The 16,215-nt window shown below is 42.3% G+C and overlaps 1 protein-coding gene across 2 annotated transcripts in view; it reads right to left on the bottom strand.

Annotated features, from left to right (window-relative positions):
• The window catches only part of STK32B (serine/threonine kinase 32B), a 265,486-nt gene that overhangs the window by 213,531 nt on the left and 35,740 nt on the right, over nt 1-16,215 (bottom strand). The window contains exon 2 of one of the 2 annotated variants that reach the window (XM_077814640.1): nt 12,223-12,278. In XM_077814640.1, coding sequence (XP_077670766.1) covers nt 12,223-12,278 — 56 coding nt within the window. Of the gene's footprint in view, nt 1-12,222; nt 12,279-16,215 lie in introns of those variants that run through there. The other variant, XM_077814641.1, reaches the window with a different exon arrangement.

The raw sequence follows: 16,215 nt of genomic DNA, 5'->3' as shown, positions 1-16,215 counted from the left end.
GCTGGGACTCTGGCTGGAGGCGGGGCCGGAGCAGAGCTCAGGGTAAGGAGGGCTCCCCACCCCCACCCCCAGGCCCACCACACCCCCCCAAAGGTCCTGCCATGCCCCTCTAGGAGAGCATGCCCCATACTTTGGGGACCTCTGGTTTAACGAAAAGATTGTCTAGTGTCCTTATTCACAGAAGCACATGCACATAATAATTTCCTCAGATAATGTGCCACAAAAATCATCTATCAGAGCTGTTCTCCAATTATTGTTAAGGAAAAGATGATCTTGCTCATACTGGATTATCAAAGATTTTAAGGCAGAAAGAGATCATTGCAATCATCTAGTCTCAGGCCATAAATCACTTTGCTTTGGTTTCTTTTACAGCCTCAAAGAGTAAAACAAACTAATGCAAAGTGATGATCTAGTGTAAGCAAAGACTAGCTTAACTCTGATCTGGGTAAAACTGGACTGACAGCCATATTCTTAAATAGCAGGCATTTCTAAGAACCATCACTCTGAAACACCATTTGTGGTAACATTGGAATGTGGGGTTAAAATATATCTGGGCCTGAAAGCAGTGAGTGATCTCACATTCGCAACAAATGCTAAATACAGCCGCAAAACAATGTGGGTTAAGGATGGACTGAGAAGCTTTCCCATTGAATGCTCTTGTTCCTGCAGGGTTTTTTAAAGTCACCCCCTTGAAAGTGTTCTAATATACTTTTTGCTAGAATTTACCATGTTATTCCAAGTTAGTATTTGTATGAACAGGTTCCAATCAGAATCCAAGTCCCATTCCACTAAGCACTGTACAAATGCATAAAATGTTATATGAGAACGTCACCCATGCTCTAGCCAATTTATGCCACATAAAAAGGGCCAGAGCAGCATGAAGGGGCTCTAAAAGCCCTGTATCCAGCTAAAGGGAGGATTTCCCCAGTGCAGGAACCATTGAAGACAGCCATAGGGCTGCCTTTTGAGTACCCTTTGCCTGCCCGAGCATAGGGTGTGTCTTCTGGGGGCAGGAGGGCATGTCAGAGATGGGGCCAGAGGAGAGACAGAGCTGCAAAGATTATATGCAGTGCTGCATCCCATATAGCAGCCCAAGTAGGCTGCCATAATTTAGGCTCCCCATGGCTAACTTACACCAGGTGCTCCAGAGCAGCCAAGGTTTTGGAAGGTGCAAAGATGGCTTAAAGTCACTTTAGGACTCCCTCCCTCTGGACTGCAGGTTCAGTGCACCAGCAGTCTCAGCCACTGCAAGTGTTCTGGGGGAAGGACAATCTAAGGGACAGATTTTGACAATTTTACTCACATTGAATAGCATTTTACACATCAGTGACTTAAAGGGGAATATCTGGGGGGTAAGGTACAAGTAAGGGGATCAGAATATGGCCCTTAGAAATCCTGACACACAAAGAGTAAGGGAAGGAAGAGAAATAGAATCAAATTTACACAATGTATATATATTTGCAATTTTTTAAAGATAAAGTGAGTTCCAGCTAACTCCATCTGCCCTTCAAGACATCATAAATTGATTGATTTCTTGTAGGCATCACAACAGAGGTGGGTCTTGAGGAAAGGTTCAAAGAAGGAAAAGGTAGTGGCACTAAATCTATAAAGCTCTTTTGCAGAGCAGCTTTGGGACAGTGCAGCAATGGGTTGCCAGCTTCTATGGAATGTGTCCTTCAGACCTAATCTAGTCCTGTGATGGAGTGTATGACACTGATGGACAAGTTTAAAGAAGAGTTCTGGGCCCAGAAGGCTGTATGTGCTGGGCATGCTCACTTTGGAGGTTCAGCTGTGAGCTGGGCTCAAAAATGGAGCGGCTCAGCTCAGTCTAGGTGGACACAACAGGGGAGCATTTGAGGCTGAGGCTCCACATAGCTGAGACAGATGCCATTGGCCCTTCACCCCATGGAATCTGGGATGCAGCGGACAGAGGAAGACTCTCTGAACGCAGTCAGAGAGAACTCCAGGGGGAATCCAGAAGCTGACGAGTGACACTGATGGAGGAATCAAAGCTGGGTAGGAAGTGTCCCAGCGAACAGGCATAAGGGTGCCTGCCCCAAGCCACATATTTGAGCTATTATTCAGAGGGTCCAGGGCTGGAGCCTGGTAGAGCAAGAAGGGTCTGGGTACCCCTACCACTGCCCACTGACTCTTGTCACTGAGCAGCATGGCCCAGATCACTGCCACTAGGTGGTGCTACCAGGCTCAGATATCAACCCCCGGCCCCCAACAATCCCTAAGGCATTATATTCTGTTCACATATAAAGTTAAAGTCACATTTTCCAATGTGAATAAATGCAGCTTCTGATTGCCTTTCTTGATGATAGAAGGCAAGTTATCTAGTTATCAAGGAAAACAAGGATGATAAAGATTTGGCTAAACCTATCACTGACGTATAACGGTGAGCGCAATAAAAGTTAAGTGTTTTTTTCCCTCTGAGATACCTAATGGAAGTCTAATGATTAGCGAAAGAACTCAGGAGAACTACAGGCTGAGTGCCAAGATGTCAATACAGCAACAACACAAGCGGTTACTTTCTCCCCCCCCCCCCATTGTTATTATTCTCCCCCATTCCCTATATGTGTATAGGAGCATTAAAAAAAATGGGGGAGGGAAGGTGAAAGAGAGGGAAAATGTTCAGACTTGTCCAAGCTCTGCAGGATTGTAAAAAGCAGGAGTTTCAGTAGACATTCTTGATTCCCAGTCTGAAATTAAGTGAATGCTTATAGAACGCTGGATGTTCCAAACCAATTTCCCAATGCACTATGTAAATCAACCAGTAATAGATTTTTTGCTCACCACCCAAAGCCCAGAAGTCATTCATTTACATGAACATCTGGCTTCCTTTTTTTCCCTCTAATCCTTGGCCAGGATTGCACGGTTTCCTTAGAAACTACCTGTTCTGTTGTATTACGAGTCTAAGGACCCCGTTGAGATTTCTGAGAGATTGCTCAAAAAGTAAGGTGTTACAGTTTAAAGGTGGCAGGAACCAGTCTTAAGATTGGAATATAGGATCATGCACTCGGCATCTCAAATCTGCTCTAACATTTGAAATTAAGATAACACAATATTTATAAAAGTTTAAATTGATGTTAAAAGTGTTTTAAAAACAAAGACCTGCTCCTGAAAGGTGCTAAACTCTCTCCGCTCCCACTGAAGATGAGGGGGTTGAGCTATATGGAGGTGCTCATGATGGGATCTGACCCTCTGTTATTATCAGATACACATGTAACTTGTAAAGATGTGTCTTTAAAGAAATTTAAAAGGTACTGTTATAACAACTTGTTCCTACACACTTTTCAACATATAATTTTTTTTTTTTGAGATTAATGAGAATTTTCATTAAAATACTAAAGATATTTTCTGGAAATCATGGAATGTTTGTATTGCTTAAATACTTTCAAATGCTTGGAGACATTTTGAAACATGGGCCACAACAAGTGCAAAAACAAAAATGGGAACACAAATCCAACATTTGTAAAGAGAAACAGGCTAACTGATGTGTAAAGAGGGAGGCAAGTGAACAGTTCTCTCATTTTCACATAAGTGTGGGATTCTGCACCTGTTGTGCTCACATTACAAACATTATCCATTTAGAATTTCCTTGTGAATATCAAGTCAATAATTAGAGTTCTGCACAGTTGGTACCTTCAGCTTCAGTAACAATGACACCTGCTGAATTTGTCTATCAGTTTGGTTTTGGGACATGTGATGCTTATTTTTAAAATGTCCCTTACGAAAATGTTCAAATAAATTTGTTAGTCTCTAAGGTGCCACAAGTACTTCTTTTCTTTTAGCCACAGAGAGTTGTTTTTACATGCCTGAACTGCTGTCACTGGGAGATGGAATAGTCCCTTTCACCTGATAAAATCTAAAGACTGATTTGTTTCCTCTAATTCTGTTCTCTTAAAGCTAGCAGCTGTCAAAGAATCTGACAAGGGCCATATTCATACAGAGTTGCCTTCCCCATGGAGCCCGCTGGAGAGTAAAACTGATGTGATTGCATCCGATGAAGTGAGCTGTAGCTCACGAAAGCTTATGCTCAAATAAATTGGTTAGTCTCTAAGGTGCCACAAGTACTCCTTTTCTTTTTACTGATGTGATTATGACTTCAGAGCTAGCTTGAACGTTTGAGGCACAATCCAGAGTAAAGTCCAGTGCTGGGCTGTATTCTGCCTCTGAATTCTCCAACATGCAAAGGGAGGACACACACTATTACACAAATTTGAGATCCAGTTTACACCCCTTGCTCAGCAGGTCCCCAGAGTGCAAGGACTGCAATTCTACCTGGCCCTCACACCGTTGTGTAATGGAGGTGGGGTCTGGAAAAGGATTTATTGTATAAAAAGAAAGCAGAACTTGTCTCTTAGCCAGTTTCAATCTGCTACCTGTACTCTGAGGAGAAATTCACTGTGCTGTGCAGTATTCCCACCTAGTCACGTGGTCCTAAACAAACACTTCCTCTACCAATGATGGGGATTGCAGAGAATCACTTTCCCTGCTGGAGAATATATACCTACTAAGGGTATGTCTACACTATGAAATTAGGTTGAATTTATAGAAGTCAGTTTTTTAGAAATCGTTTTTATATATTCGAGTGTGTGTGTCCCCACAGAAAATGCTCTAAGTGCATTAACTCGGCGGAGTGCTTCCACAGTACCGAGGCAAGCGTCGACTTCTGGAGAGTTGCACTGTGGGTAGCTATCCCACAGTTCCTGCAGTCTCCGAAAATGAGATTCAAAAGTTCGCGGTTCTTTTCCTGTCTACCTGGCCAGTGCATCTGAGTTGAGAGTGCTGTCCAGTGTGGTCACAATGGAGCACTCTGGGATAGCTCCCAGAGGCCAATACCGTCGAATTGTGTCCACAGTACCCCAAATTCGACCCGGCAAGGACGATTTAAGCGCTAATCCCCTTGTCGGGGGTGGAGTAAGGAAATCGATTTTAAGAGCCCTTTAAGTCGAAAAAAAGGGGCTTCATTGTGTGGACGGGTGCACTTTTACATTGATTTAACGCTGCTAAATTCGCCCTAAAGTCCTAGTGTAGACCAGGGCTAAGTCTCCCATCCACCCAGGAGAGTCGCAATTCCAGGTGTTCTGTGCTGGGCTCCAGAGCAGCTGCCTAGGGGAGACAACTGGAAACAGAGGTGAGGTACTCCATCTCCACACACTGTTAGTCCCAACTAAGTTGTTCCTGTCTATGTCTGGGACAAACTTGCTAAGACAATAGATAGTAGATGTGTATAGGGATACAGAATCTATCCTCCACTCCTGATCTGTCCCCTCATGCTCCAAGCCACTAATATCCATGGTCTCAGCTAGGTGGCCCTGGCCATAGACTGGAGAAACTTAGAAAAGGGTTGGGGGCTGGGTGTTACAGACCTGGCTTTACACCACTAAGGAATTTCTCTGACCCAGGGAACCCTCAGCTGCCCTTTTAAGGCATGACCAATACAAAACAGCTGGCACAGAGGCAAAATATCTAGCCCAGAATCTTCTCATGTCACTTCAAGCTCAAGAATATTTGTGGCCATATTGTCAAGAAACATTATTACTCCGCGCTGGTGCAGTATGTTGCTGTTGGATAAACTGCAGATTATTAGAAAATACTTTACCAATTATTCAGTCAAGCAGGCCCTGACTGTGGGACTGATTCTGGTCTCACATCCGTGTTACACCAGTGGTGCTCCCTTGACTTTAGTAGAACTATTCCTGATGTACACCAGTAAGCATCAGACCTCAGCCCTGTGTCTCAACACCTGAGATATATAGGAGGAGGAAATATTTGTACAGTCAAATCATAATTTAAATTTAAGGAGGTCGTATTGTCAGGGTTTGTTCTAGGGGCAGGCAAGCAGGGCAATGACCCTGGATGCCAATTTCCAGGGAGTGCCACACTGCTTTGCTTTTTTATTTTGCCTTTTTTCCACTCTGATTGGCTGGCTGTGGGGTGGTATTTTGGAGGGGTTTTGTTCTTTTTGGTTTGGCTGCTGGTGGGGTGGTGGTTCCACAAATGTTCTCTGCCCTAGCTAGTAAAATAGGGGCCGATGCTGCAGACTGTTCAATGTACTTGACAATTTGAACAGAGAATTTGAAGAAGTCTGGTACAATATCATCCCTGGAAAGTAGACCCTGCACCTGAATTCAAATTATCCTGCCAGTGCGAGCCTGCAACTACATGGTTACATCTGCAGTAAAGCTAAATGAAAATTATAGTATTTCATTCCTAGTCAATATTTGATTTATTGAATATCTAGATATATAATGTTTACTGTAATTTGTTTGATTAGACTCACATTTTACAGAACTCTATTAAGAAAGAAAAGAAAATCTAGTTTGATCAGATGCAAGCACACACTTGCAATATTTGACAGGGTGTAAAACAACCATTACCTGGACTTATCTTAGGAATTTGCAGTTTGAATGATTTTTTAAATTGTGTTCCCTGCTGGACTTCTTTTACAGGTCATAAACCAGGAAAAGAAATACTGACTACCAAGCGGAGGACTATTCTTGAGGAATTTCTGACTTGGCCAGCTTTGGGTATTAGAGGAAATACTAATGGTATAGTGCCCTGAACTTTGAAAGTTCCCTTCACCCAGAGATCTCAAGATACTGTGAAATATCAATGCCCTGTGGTACAGAGGAGAAAACTGGGAAAGTAGCTACCCAAAGCCAGAAAGGAAGTTAGGGATAAAGCCACTGAGACTGCTCACTTGTTTAAAGGTAGATATATGCTTGCATACCTTAGTGAATCGCTACCTAAATCAGGCTCAGAACTTAGGTCACTTGATATTTAAGCACATCCTTTGCTGAATTGGAGCCTTAGCTGTCAGAGCAGGGTAAATAAACCTTTCTATTTCAGGAAAACTAATTTTACTCCTTTTTTCCTCCCCCTCTTCATCCATGGCCCCTTCCTATCCTGCTCACAGCCATTGTGGTATACCTTTTCACTTTCTCTAGTAAAAGAACTATTACTGTAGTTACAAGACTGCATCTGCCCTGTCAATCTCAAGAGAGATACTGCTCCTTTAAGAGAATGGTACATGTTGGTATAGGGTCATTTGAAAGTCTGGTGTCCATTTCTTAAGTCTTTGTCTCAAGAGCTCATCCTCCTATCTGCTGAGTGGCCTGTGAATTCTCATACAACAAATACTATTGCAGTCAAATATTGAAGATAAACTGCCACTCAGATGTCAACAAAAGTCAGGAAAAATGCTTTCTTGTTTTTTGAGGCTGTCTCTAGGGAGACAGGGTAGCTGCTGAGGGAGTTAGCTCCAGAGGGGAAGAGAAGGACAGCTGATGGAGAGAATCACCTTGAGCACTGCGCACAAAAGCATGCTGAGCTGTGCAAAGTCTTTGCCTGGCTGTCATATCAGCTGCCACCTGCAGCTGAACCCTGCAGAGGCCTAAGGTTGCTGTAGCAACCCTGTAATTTTAAGATATATCTACATAGACACTGCATCCCAGTAGCAGTAAAATATAAAGCTAGGAGTGTCATAAAAAGTCTTACAGCTGTCAGAAGACAAAAGAGGCTGGGGTGGCCAGAAGAGGGGGAACAACAAACACTGCTCCTTAAAATGGAAATTTAACAACATGATGAAGGAAGCCAGACTGAACAGCAACATCTACTTCCTGAGCAGATGCAAGAAACACATCATCATCCCCAGAGGACTGTCCATCTATAACCCTCTGACTACTGCATACAATTCTAAGTGTGTGGGAAAGCTCTGCAAAGGGACCTTAGAAAAACTGAGGAACCATCTTACATACTCCAGAAGGGAACTCCTCAAACAAGAAATTATCACATGCTCCCACAAACTGGGAGAAAAAAAAACCCTCCCAAAATAAACAGGAAACCTACTTGGAGATCATTCAGGAAACCCAAAACAACCCTAAAAAAAAAGGCCGATGACAGCCATCCAACACAAAAATAAAATGTGGAACCACCACTGGGAGATACCATGACACCAGGACCCCCACACAATACACAACACCTCAACATCATCAACATATCAAGACTGCCCCTAACTGGAACTGAAGTATCTGTACTCTCCAAGAGACTGGTTTTCTCCTCCACCACAGAATCTGATACCATACTAACATGTGGAGAACCAGAAGAATTCTTCTGCTGACACCACCTCAAGGAATTCTGTCACAACAAAGATACCACTACCCACAACTATCACATCACCATCAACAGTCATAAGGAAAAAAAAAAGAAAAGCAAAAAAAGAATAATCTGACTGGACACCCTCCAGCAGACAAAGCCAGACATTGGATCATAACATCCATTGCTTTAGGGGAAATAAATCAGTGATATTCTCAGCAAATATTGCATCTATCACAGTCTCTTCACTACTGACATAGGATAGCTACACAGCCTATGAAATCCAACTATCAGATAGCGATCAAACCAGCAGACAAAAGAGGCGCCATTGTAGTCTTTAATTGTGATGACTACATCAATGAGGCTAACAGACAACTCTCGCAACCTACTATAAAGAACTCAAAGGAGACCCAAACCACAGTTTACACAAGAATTTAAAGGTACCATCAAATCCTTCCCCAAACAACTCCAAGAGAAACTCTACAACCTCATCCCCCATGAACCCACCCCACAAGATGCTCCACAAGATACACAAACAAGGGAATACAGGCAGACCCAGCATACCTGGCCCTGGCACTCTTACTGAAGGAATATAGGACTCATATAAACCATCTTCAAACCACTTACCACACAAAGAGCCAGCTTCCTCTAAGAAGCTCTGCAACTTTAACAACCTCCCAGAGAACACCACCCTTGCCACAATGGATACCACCTTCATATACACCAACATCTTTCACCATGATGGCATCACTGCCTCCTTCAAATACTTACAAGATAACGTACAGCACTCTGAAATCCACCCCAAATGAATTGCCAAACTCACCTACAGCAACTTCACATTTAACGAACACTTTGTCTAAACCATGGGAATAGCCATGGGTACTAGGATGGTTCCTCATTATTCCAACCTCTTCATGGACCACCTTGAGGAAGGATTTCTGGAAAAAACGGACCATGAAACCAATGATATACCCGAGTTACATCAATGAGATTTTCAACCTCTGGAGAGATGACCTAAATGCCTTCTGATTTCCACCATAACTTGAATAACCACTGTCCATCCATCAAATTCTTTCTAGAACACTCCCACACCAGCATCAGCTTCAGCAATGGAACCCTATAAACAACTATCTGCAAGAAGCCCCTGAATCACCACACTTACCTCCACAGATCAAGCAGCCACCCTAGAAACACCCTAGAAAAATAAGTTTCTCAGCCAGGCACTCAGGTACCACAGAATTTGCTCTGGAGAGAAAAGTCTGCATACACACCTAAACACATTTAAAACCACCTTCACTACACAGGGCACTCTACCAGATAAATGGACCACATCACGGAAAGGGCCACCCAAATTCCCTGGGAGAACCCATTACAACAGGCAAGGGGGAACCACTCACCACACTTCCCAATTTGTCATACCACCTCACAGTGGAAGAAATCTTTTCTGAACCTACTCTTCTGGCCTGCAAACAACCCCCCACCCTCACAAACAGAAGTGAGCTCCCCACAAACCAAGGCACACCAACTGAAAGCGGCACCACACTCTGCCAGAACAGCAGATGCAAAACCTGTAAACATATCTCCACTGCTACAATGATCAACACCCCCCACATAACACACCTTTCAAGATCCATGGATCATACACATGCCTATCACATGTGGGATCTCTCATCCAGTACATGAAATGCCGCAGCGACTGTGTGGGTGAAACCAGACAGTCACTATGCTCTTGAGCTCACAAAAAAAAAAGACAAAAAACACCATATCACCCATGAGCAAACACTTTTCATAAATCCATCACTCCATATATGACCTCTCAGTCCTCTTCCTCCAAGCAAACCTGCATAATACCTTCAAAAGATGAGTCTGGGAACTTAAATTCGTAACTCCGCTGGACCCTAAAAACCATGGACTTAAACAGAGACACTGGGTTTATGGCTCATTAAAACAAATTATAACACACCCTACTGCCTGCTAGCATGCGTGAACCCCTTGTGCTTAACACTCTGTCTCAACTTGTATTTAGCTCAGATGCTCCGGTTACCTTCTCCAGTCCTGAGAAAGGGCTCAAAAAGCTTGTCCCTTCCACCAGCAAAGGTTGGTCCAGTAAAAGATATTACCTCACCTATCTTGACACTAAGGCAAGTCAAGAAAAGTGCCATGCTCTACAAGCACAAAATAAAATACGGGACATCAATCGGGAAGGGTATTACAATAGGTTCAGGCACAATTTACCAAAATAAGGAAATGATGAGGCAACAACACTGTGTTGCTGCTTTCCGTCATGAGGAGGTTCCAGAAGGAGATTGACAGGTAAAGTTGGGATCAAAGTCATTCCTGAATGGATGGTAGGGGCTGAAAGGGATTTGCTGAAAAAACTTTTTTGGAAGCTGTGCTTTTGACACGCCCTCCTTGTGGATACTGTAGGACAGGTCATCTTAACATGTGTTTTCTTCTTTTACTGTTTGTGGAAGAGACAGGATATGGAGTGGAACTTTTTTGTGTTGATTTGGGATAAATGAGTACATTATTCAGAAGACTATTTTGTTGCACTGACAACTGTACATTAAACAAATTATGTTAAAAGATGAGCAGCATGTGTATATTTCTTCCTGTTGTTCAGTGGATGCTCTAGGGGACTGTGAATCTAAATCCAAATGATAAAAAGATTCAGAGAACACTGTAGCCAACTGCACCCCAAACAAATACTCAGCACCAGAAAAGGCTGTCATATCAGGAATTACAAAAACAGTGCTTCATGAACCGGTCTCTTTTAGGTAGCATTGCCATGGGCCCCACATGACCCTGACAAGAATGGATCCACCAGCTAGCTCCTGAAGAGCTCAGAGGGCTGTAGTGTTCCGTTTTTCCTTCCCTTACAAAACAGCTGCATCTGGCATGAAGAGCCAGGGCCTTTTGGGGAAGGCAGTCATATCAGGGTAAGGGGGCAACTCTGAGGGAAAGATAGGAATGCAAGGTCCGGTCAAAGGTTAGGATCATTTGGATATACCTATGAATACTTATCCTGGATCTAACCTGTACCCCAGACAGTGGAATCATGAAGGACCTCTGTAGTTTCAGTTTGATGTACCGTTCTAGTAGTGCTGTGTGATAGTAAACAGTTAGTGTTCCACCCCAGAGGTGGCTGAACCTCAGTGGTATGGGAGAGGATACTTGGATAAGTTTTGCATATGACACTCATTCCTGCAGCCTTATTCAGGCAAAACTTCTCATGAAATTCATTGGTCTAAATAAAGATTTACAGCCAAAAATTTGAAAGTCAGCTTGCAAAGTGATTTGGGTTTCTGCTGGATGAAATACACCATTACCCATGTAAGATCACCGATCCTGCAAAATTTCATATATGGACTTAATCGTAAGTGTGGGAGTAGCTCCAAAGAACACAGTGGGCATATGCTTAAATTAAATATCTCCTGAATCAAAGTCTAACTCATTATTATTTGATCTGCTGTCCAAGTTATATGCAAGCTTCAAAATTTACCATTTCAAGTAATATTCTCTCTCTAACATTTTCTTAACATGACTCCATCTGACTGCATAGCCTTGTATTTACCCATATGAAAATTTAAAATCTTGGTTATTACCAGCTTCTTTATTATATACTCATTTGTAAACAAGTCATTAGTTTTCCCTGTTCTAGCACATGGTCATTGAATTAAAGAAACATTTTCTACCATAATTACATTTCAGCTTATAGAACTTTACATGTATTTGAATCAATGTAAAAGTATCTTTGTAATTTAAATATTAAAATAGATAAGAATGATCTTGTTCTGATCCTGATTTATCTGTACAACCTAACTGAGATGTCTGCTACTACTTCTTTCATTTATTTATTTATTTGAAGTGGATTTCTTAGTCCTGATAAGCCCTGTGGAAGATATTATAATCATATTTACACAATTAACTTAAGCAAATGTCAGAGTAACTTAATTTAATGTACAACCAAAGTTGCGCTTAATTTGATTGTGATCAGAATGCTACAAAAATGCAACTCTGTTAGTCTAACCAGAGTGAATGAGCACATCATATTAGTATGAAGAAACCTGCTGCTAGATTTACCACCAAAAACAACAACTAAACATTGATTCTTACCTTTCCGAAACTCCCTTTCCCAATAGCACGCAGTATTTGAAAGTGGTCAAAATTAACTGTAAAAGCAAATAGAAAAAGAGAGGAATAATAGTTTGTAAAATGCAGACTCAGAAATAATTATTTAAAAATTAAAAACGATGCAATGTTGCCTACTCTTGTGACTTTATCACAGATCTCATGATATTTACTGTTTTTCTTAAAGCCCCAGGTCCTCGAAATGAAAATATGTTTGACTGGGGGAAAAAAAGCATTGTTTGCAGTGTTGTTCTAGCCATGTTGGTCCCAGGATACTAGAGAGAGAAGGTGAGTGAAGTGATATCTTTTACTGGACCAGCTTCTGTTGGGGTGAGAGAGAGAGAGAAGCTTTTGAGCTTACACAGAGATGACCTTCCCTCTTTAAAAATAGTTGCAGACAAAAACCTGAAAGTATGAATGGAACGTAACCTAAATACTCAGAAACCAGTAAGTAAAATAAATTAACCCAATTAAAAAAAAACACCTCATGGGTTTAAAGAAAATCTCACCTTTTTGTGTGGGAGGGGAGGTGCGAAATCTAATTCCTGGTTTTTGAATATCTGGGATTGGCAATATTGTACCAATTGGAGGGAGAATATATCCCAGTGAGAAGGATGACCACAGCTGTTGCTTCCCCCCCGACACCCCACCCCACCCCACCCCCACCCACCCACATACACACACGCAAAAGAGAGGGGTGTGAATTCTGGCCCATGAGTGAATTTTGGGTTGCCTGATTCCACTCCGCTCCTGAGTCAGTCTTATCCACTTTTGATGTCACTGGCTCCAGTCCAATAACCATCTACAGTTCCCCGGTGCAGCAGAGATTGTTTAGAATTTTTACCATTTCATCCACCCAGCAAAATGCATTTCGCAGGGCTCCAGAATTAATGCCAACCTCAAAGGGATATTTCATTGTTCATACAGCCCATCAGAGATCTTCAGACAGAAAAAGCTACAGGAAGTGCAAAGTCTAGTTTAAAAAAAACCAAAACGTGTTACAGTGAGTATGTATGGAATCCTTCCCTCACTGCAACAACCCTAGACACTCAGGGTATGTCTACACTACAATTAGACACCTGTGGCTAGCCCATGCCAGCTGGCTCAGGCTGCAAAGCTGCTCATTGTACTGTAGACATTCAGGCTCAGGCTACAGAAGACCCTCCCACCTTGCAGGGTCCTAGAGTCTGGGCTGCAGTCCAAGCCCAAATGTCTACACCACAATTAAACAGCCCCACAGCCCGAGCCAGCTGACAAGGGCTAGCCACAGGTGCCTAACTGCAGTGTAGACAAACCCTCAGTGAAAGCAAGTTACTTCTCTTCAGGTCTGATTTATTATTGAAAAGGTCATTCCCAAAATACTAATAACTAATAAACTAAAAATTCCACACGAAAGTGTATCTGCTCTTACAGGTTTCAGAGTAACAGCCGTGTTAGTCTGTATTCGCAAAAAGAAAAGAAGTACTTGTGGCACCTTAGAGACTAACCAATTTATTTGAGCATAAGCTTTCGTGAGCTACAGCTCACTTCATCGGATGCATACTGTGGAAAGTGTAGAAGATCTTTTTATATACACACAAAGCATGAAAAAATACCTCCTCCCACCCCACTCTCCTGCTGGTAATAGCTTATCTAGAGTGATCACTCTCCTTATAATCAAGTTGGGCCATTTCCAGCACAAATCCAGGTTTTCTCCCCCCTCCCCCCCCCCCCACAAACCCACTCTCCTGCTGGTAATAGCTTATCTAAAGTGACCACTCTCCTTACAATGTGTATGATAATCAAGTTGGGCCATTTCCAGCACAAATCCAGGGTTTAACAAGAACGTCTGGGGGGGGGGGGGTAGGAAAAAACAAGGGGAAATAGGTTACCTTGCATAATGACTTAGCCACTCCCAGTTTCTATTCAAGCCTAAGTTAATTGTATCAAATTTGCAAATGAATTCCAATTCAACAGTTTCTCGCTGGAGTCTGGATTTGAAGTTTTTTTGTTGTAATATAGCAATTCTTGACATCTGATTTGTGTCCATTTATTCTTTTACGTAGAGACTGTCCAGTTTGACCAATGTACATGGCAGAGGGGCGTTGCTGGCACATGATAGCATATATCACATCGGTGGATGTGCAGGTGAACGAGCCTATTCCCCCCCCCCCAGACATTCTTGTTAAACCCTGGATTTGTGATGGAAATGGCCCAACTTGATTATCATATACATTGTAAGGAGAGTGATCAGTTTAGATAAGCTATTACCAGCAGGAGAGTGGGGTGGGAGGAGGTATTTTTTCATGCTTTGTGTGTATATAAAAAGATCTTCTACACTTTCCACAGTATGCATCCGATGAAGTGAGCTGTAGCTCACGAAAGCTTATGCTCAAATAAATTGGTTAGTCTCTAAGGTGCCACAAGTACTCCTTTTCTATCTGCTCTTACAGTTTCTTCATTCCTTCCCTCAGGTCCCAGCTCAGGCTAACACCCAAGCTCTCTTGTACCCATAATGAGCCAGCTGCACCAGTGAGTCAGCAAATCAGTTAAATTAACGGTTTCTAGCAGTATCATCATCTGCTAATAGGCAAACACTGCCATCCTGTTACAGATATGCAATAGCAATGGTAGCACTAACCACTCTCAGGGCCTATTCCTGTCATCTCTTTATTCAGGCAGAAAATCCATTGAAGTGAAAGGGAGTTTGGATGGTGTGAAAGGGTCTGCATCAGGCCTTCCCTATACGGTTTGCTAACCCAGTGCAAAATGTAATTTAAAAAGAAACACACATTTTTCTTAGACGTAATACAAAGCCTACTTCAGAAGATTAGCATAGAATAGATTTACTCCAGAGTCACAGCAATATAAATTAGAGACTACACTGGCTTTGCATAATCATAGAATATCAGGGTTGGAAGGGACCTCAGGAAGTCATCTAGTCTAACCCCCTGCTCAAAGCAGGACCAATCCCCAACTAAATCATCCCGGCCAGGGCTTGTGAGAGAGCAGATTTTGGCTTTCAGAACCTTTCTTAGCGGTAGTGTTGCATGAGCTAGATAGAATGCAGTGTGACCTTCAAAGCCTAGGTTAGGTGGTAGGGCTGGTAGTTAAGGGGAAAAATCCCTCATTATACTGGTAGTCTGAGCAAATTTGATATTGAGACACAACCATGGGAATGTGTGATTCAGTTTTTACAATCACTTGTCAGAACAGAATCACACTTTAAAGTGAAATCCAAAGGCTACAGAACCACGTGAACTGAAATTGGCAACATTTATTGAAACTTATTAAACAAACAAACAAGAACTGGCAACTTGTGTGTTGTTCTAGCTTTGGTTGTCCATTTCCAGTGTGCCCTCCACTGTGTTAACTGGGCATCTGCAAAATTATGTATAGCACCTTTGCAAAGTTGCTCTGAATATGTACCACTTCAGGCAAAAAAAAAACTACTCACAAACAAACAAAACTTCGAAGTGAGACGATATACATCCCTGTTAAAATATCTACCAGCCCAGGTCGAATAGGAGAGTAGTGCCTCTTAAGGTCGATACCAGTTATATGAGATGGTTGCAATTGTACAAGGGGGCTGCCTGTGGTAGCAGGAGACTGGTCTTGATGACCCAGGAGCTCCCTTGCAGTCCTAAGTCCCTATGTATAGCAAGTCAAAGAGAAAGGCTGACGACTCAGTGTCTCCCTGTAACAATGCTTGTAGTGTTTATGTTGACTCAGTTAATGCTATTATAATATATTTAAATATTAGATTATTTTTGCTAGCTTTCAGCATCTTCAAGAAAGCATTGTTGGTCCATTTGTTAGCGCTGCCATAACAAATATCTGCACGATAATCACCAGGAATTGAACCTAGGAAGCTAGAAGCAGGGTACTAGAGTGTGAGCTAAACAAAGCAGTAGGTTAATGGGGTGCAGTAGCAGAGTCATATCATAGAATCATAGAATATCAGGGTTGAAAGGGACCTCAGGAGGTCATCTAGTCCAA

The sequence above is a fragment of the Eretmochelys imbricata genome, chromosome 4 (assembly GCF_965152235.1).
Source record: "Eretmochelys imbricata isolate rEreImb1 chromosome 4, rEreImb1.hap1, whole genome shotgun sequence".
NCBI lineage: Eukaryota > Metazoa > Chordata > Testudines > Cheloniidae > Eretmochelys > Eretmochelys imbricata.
Note: the sequence above shows the minus strand (reverse complement) of the source record. Positions and strands in the feature narration are given on the sequence as shown.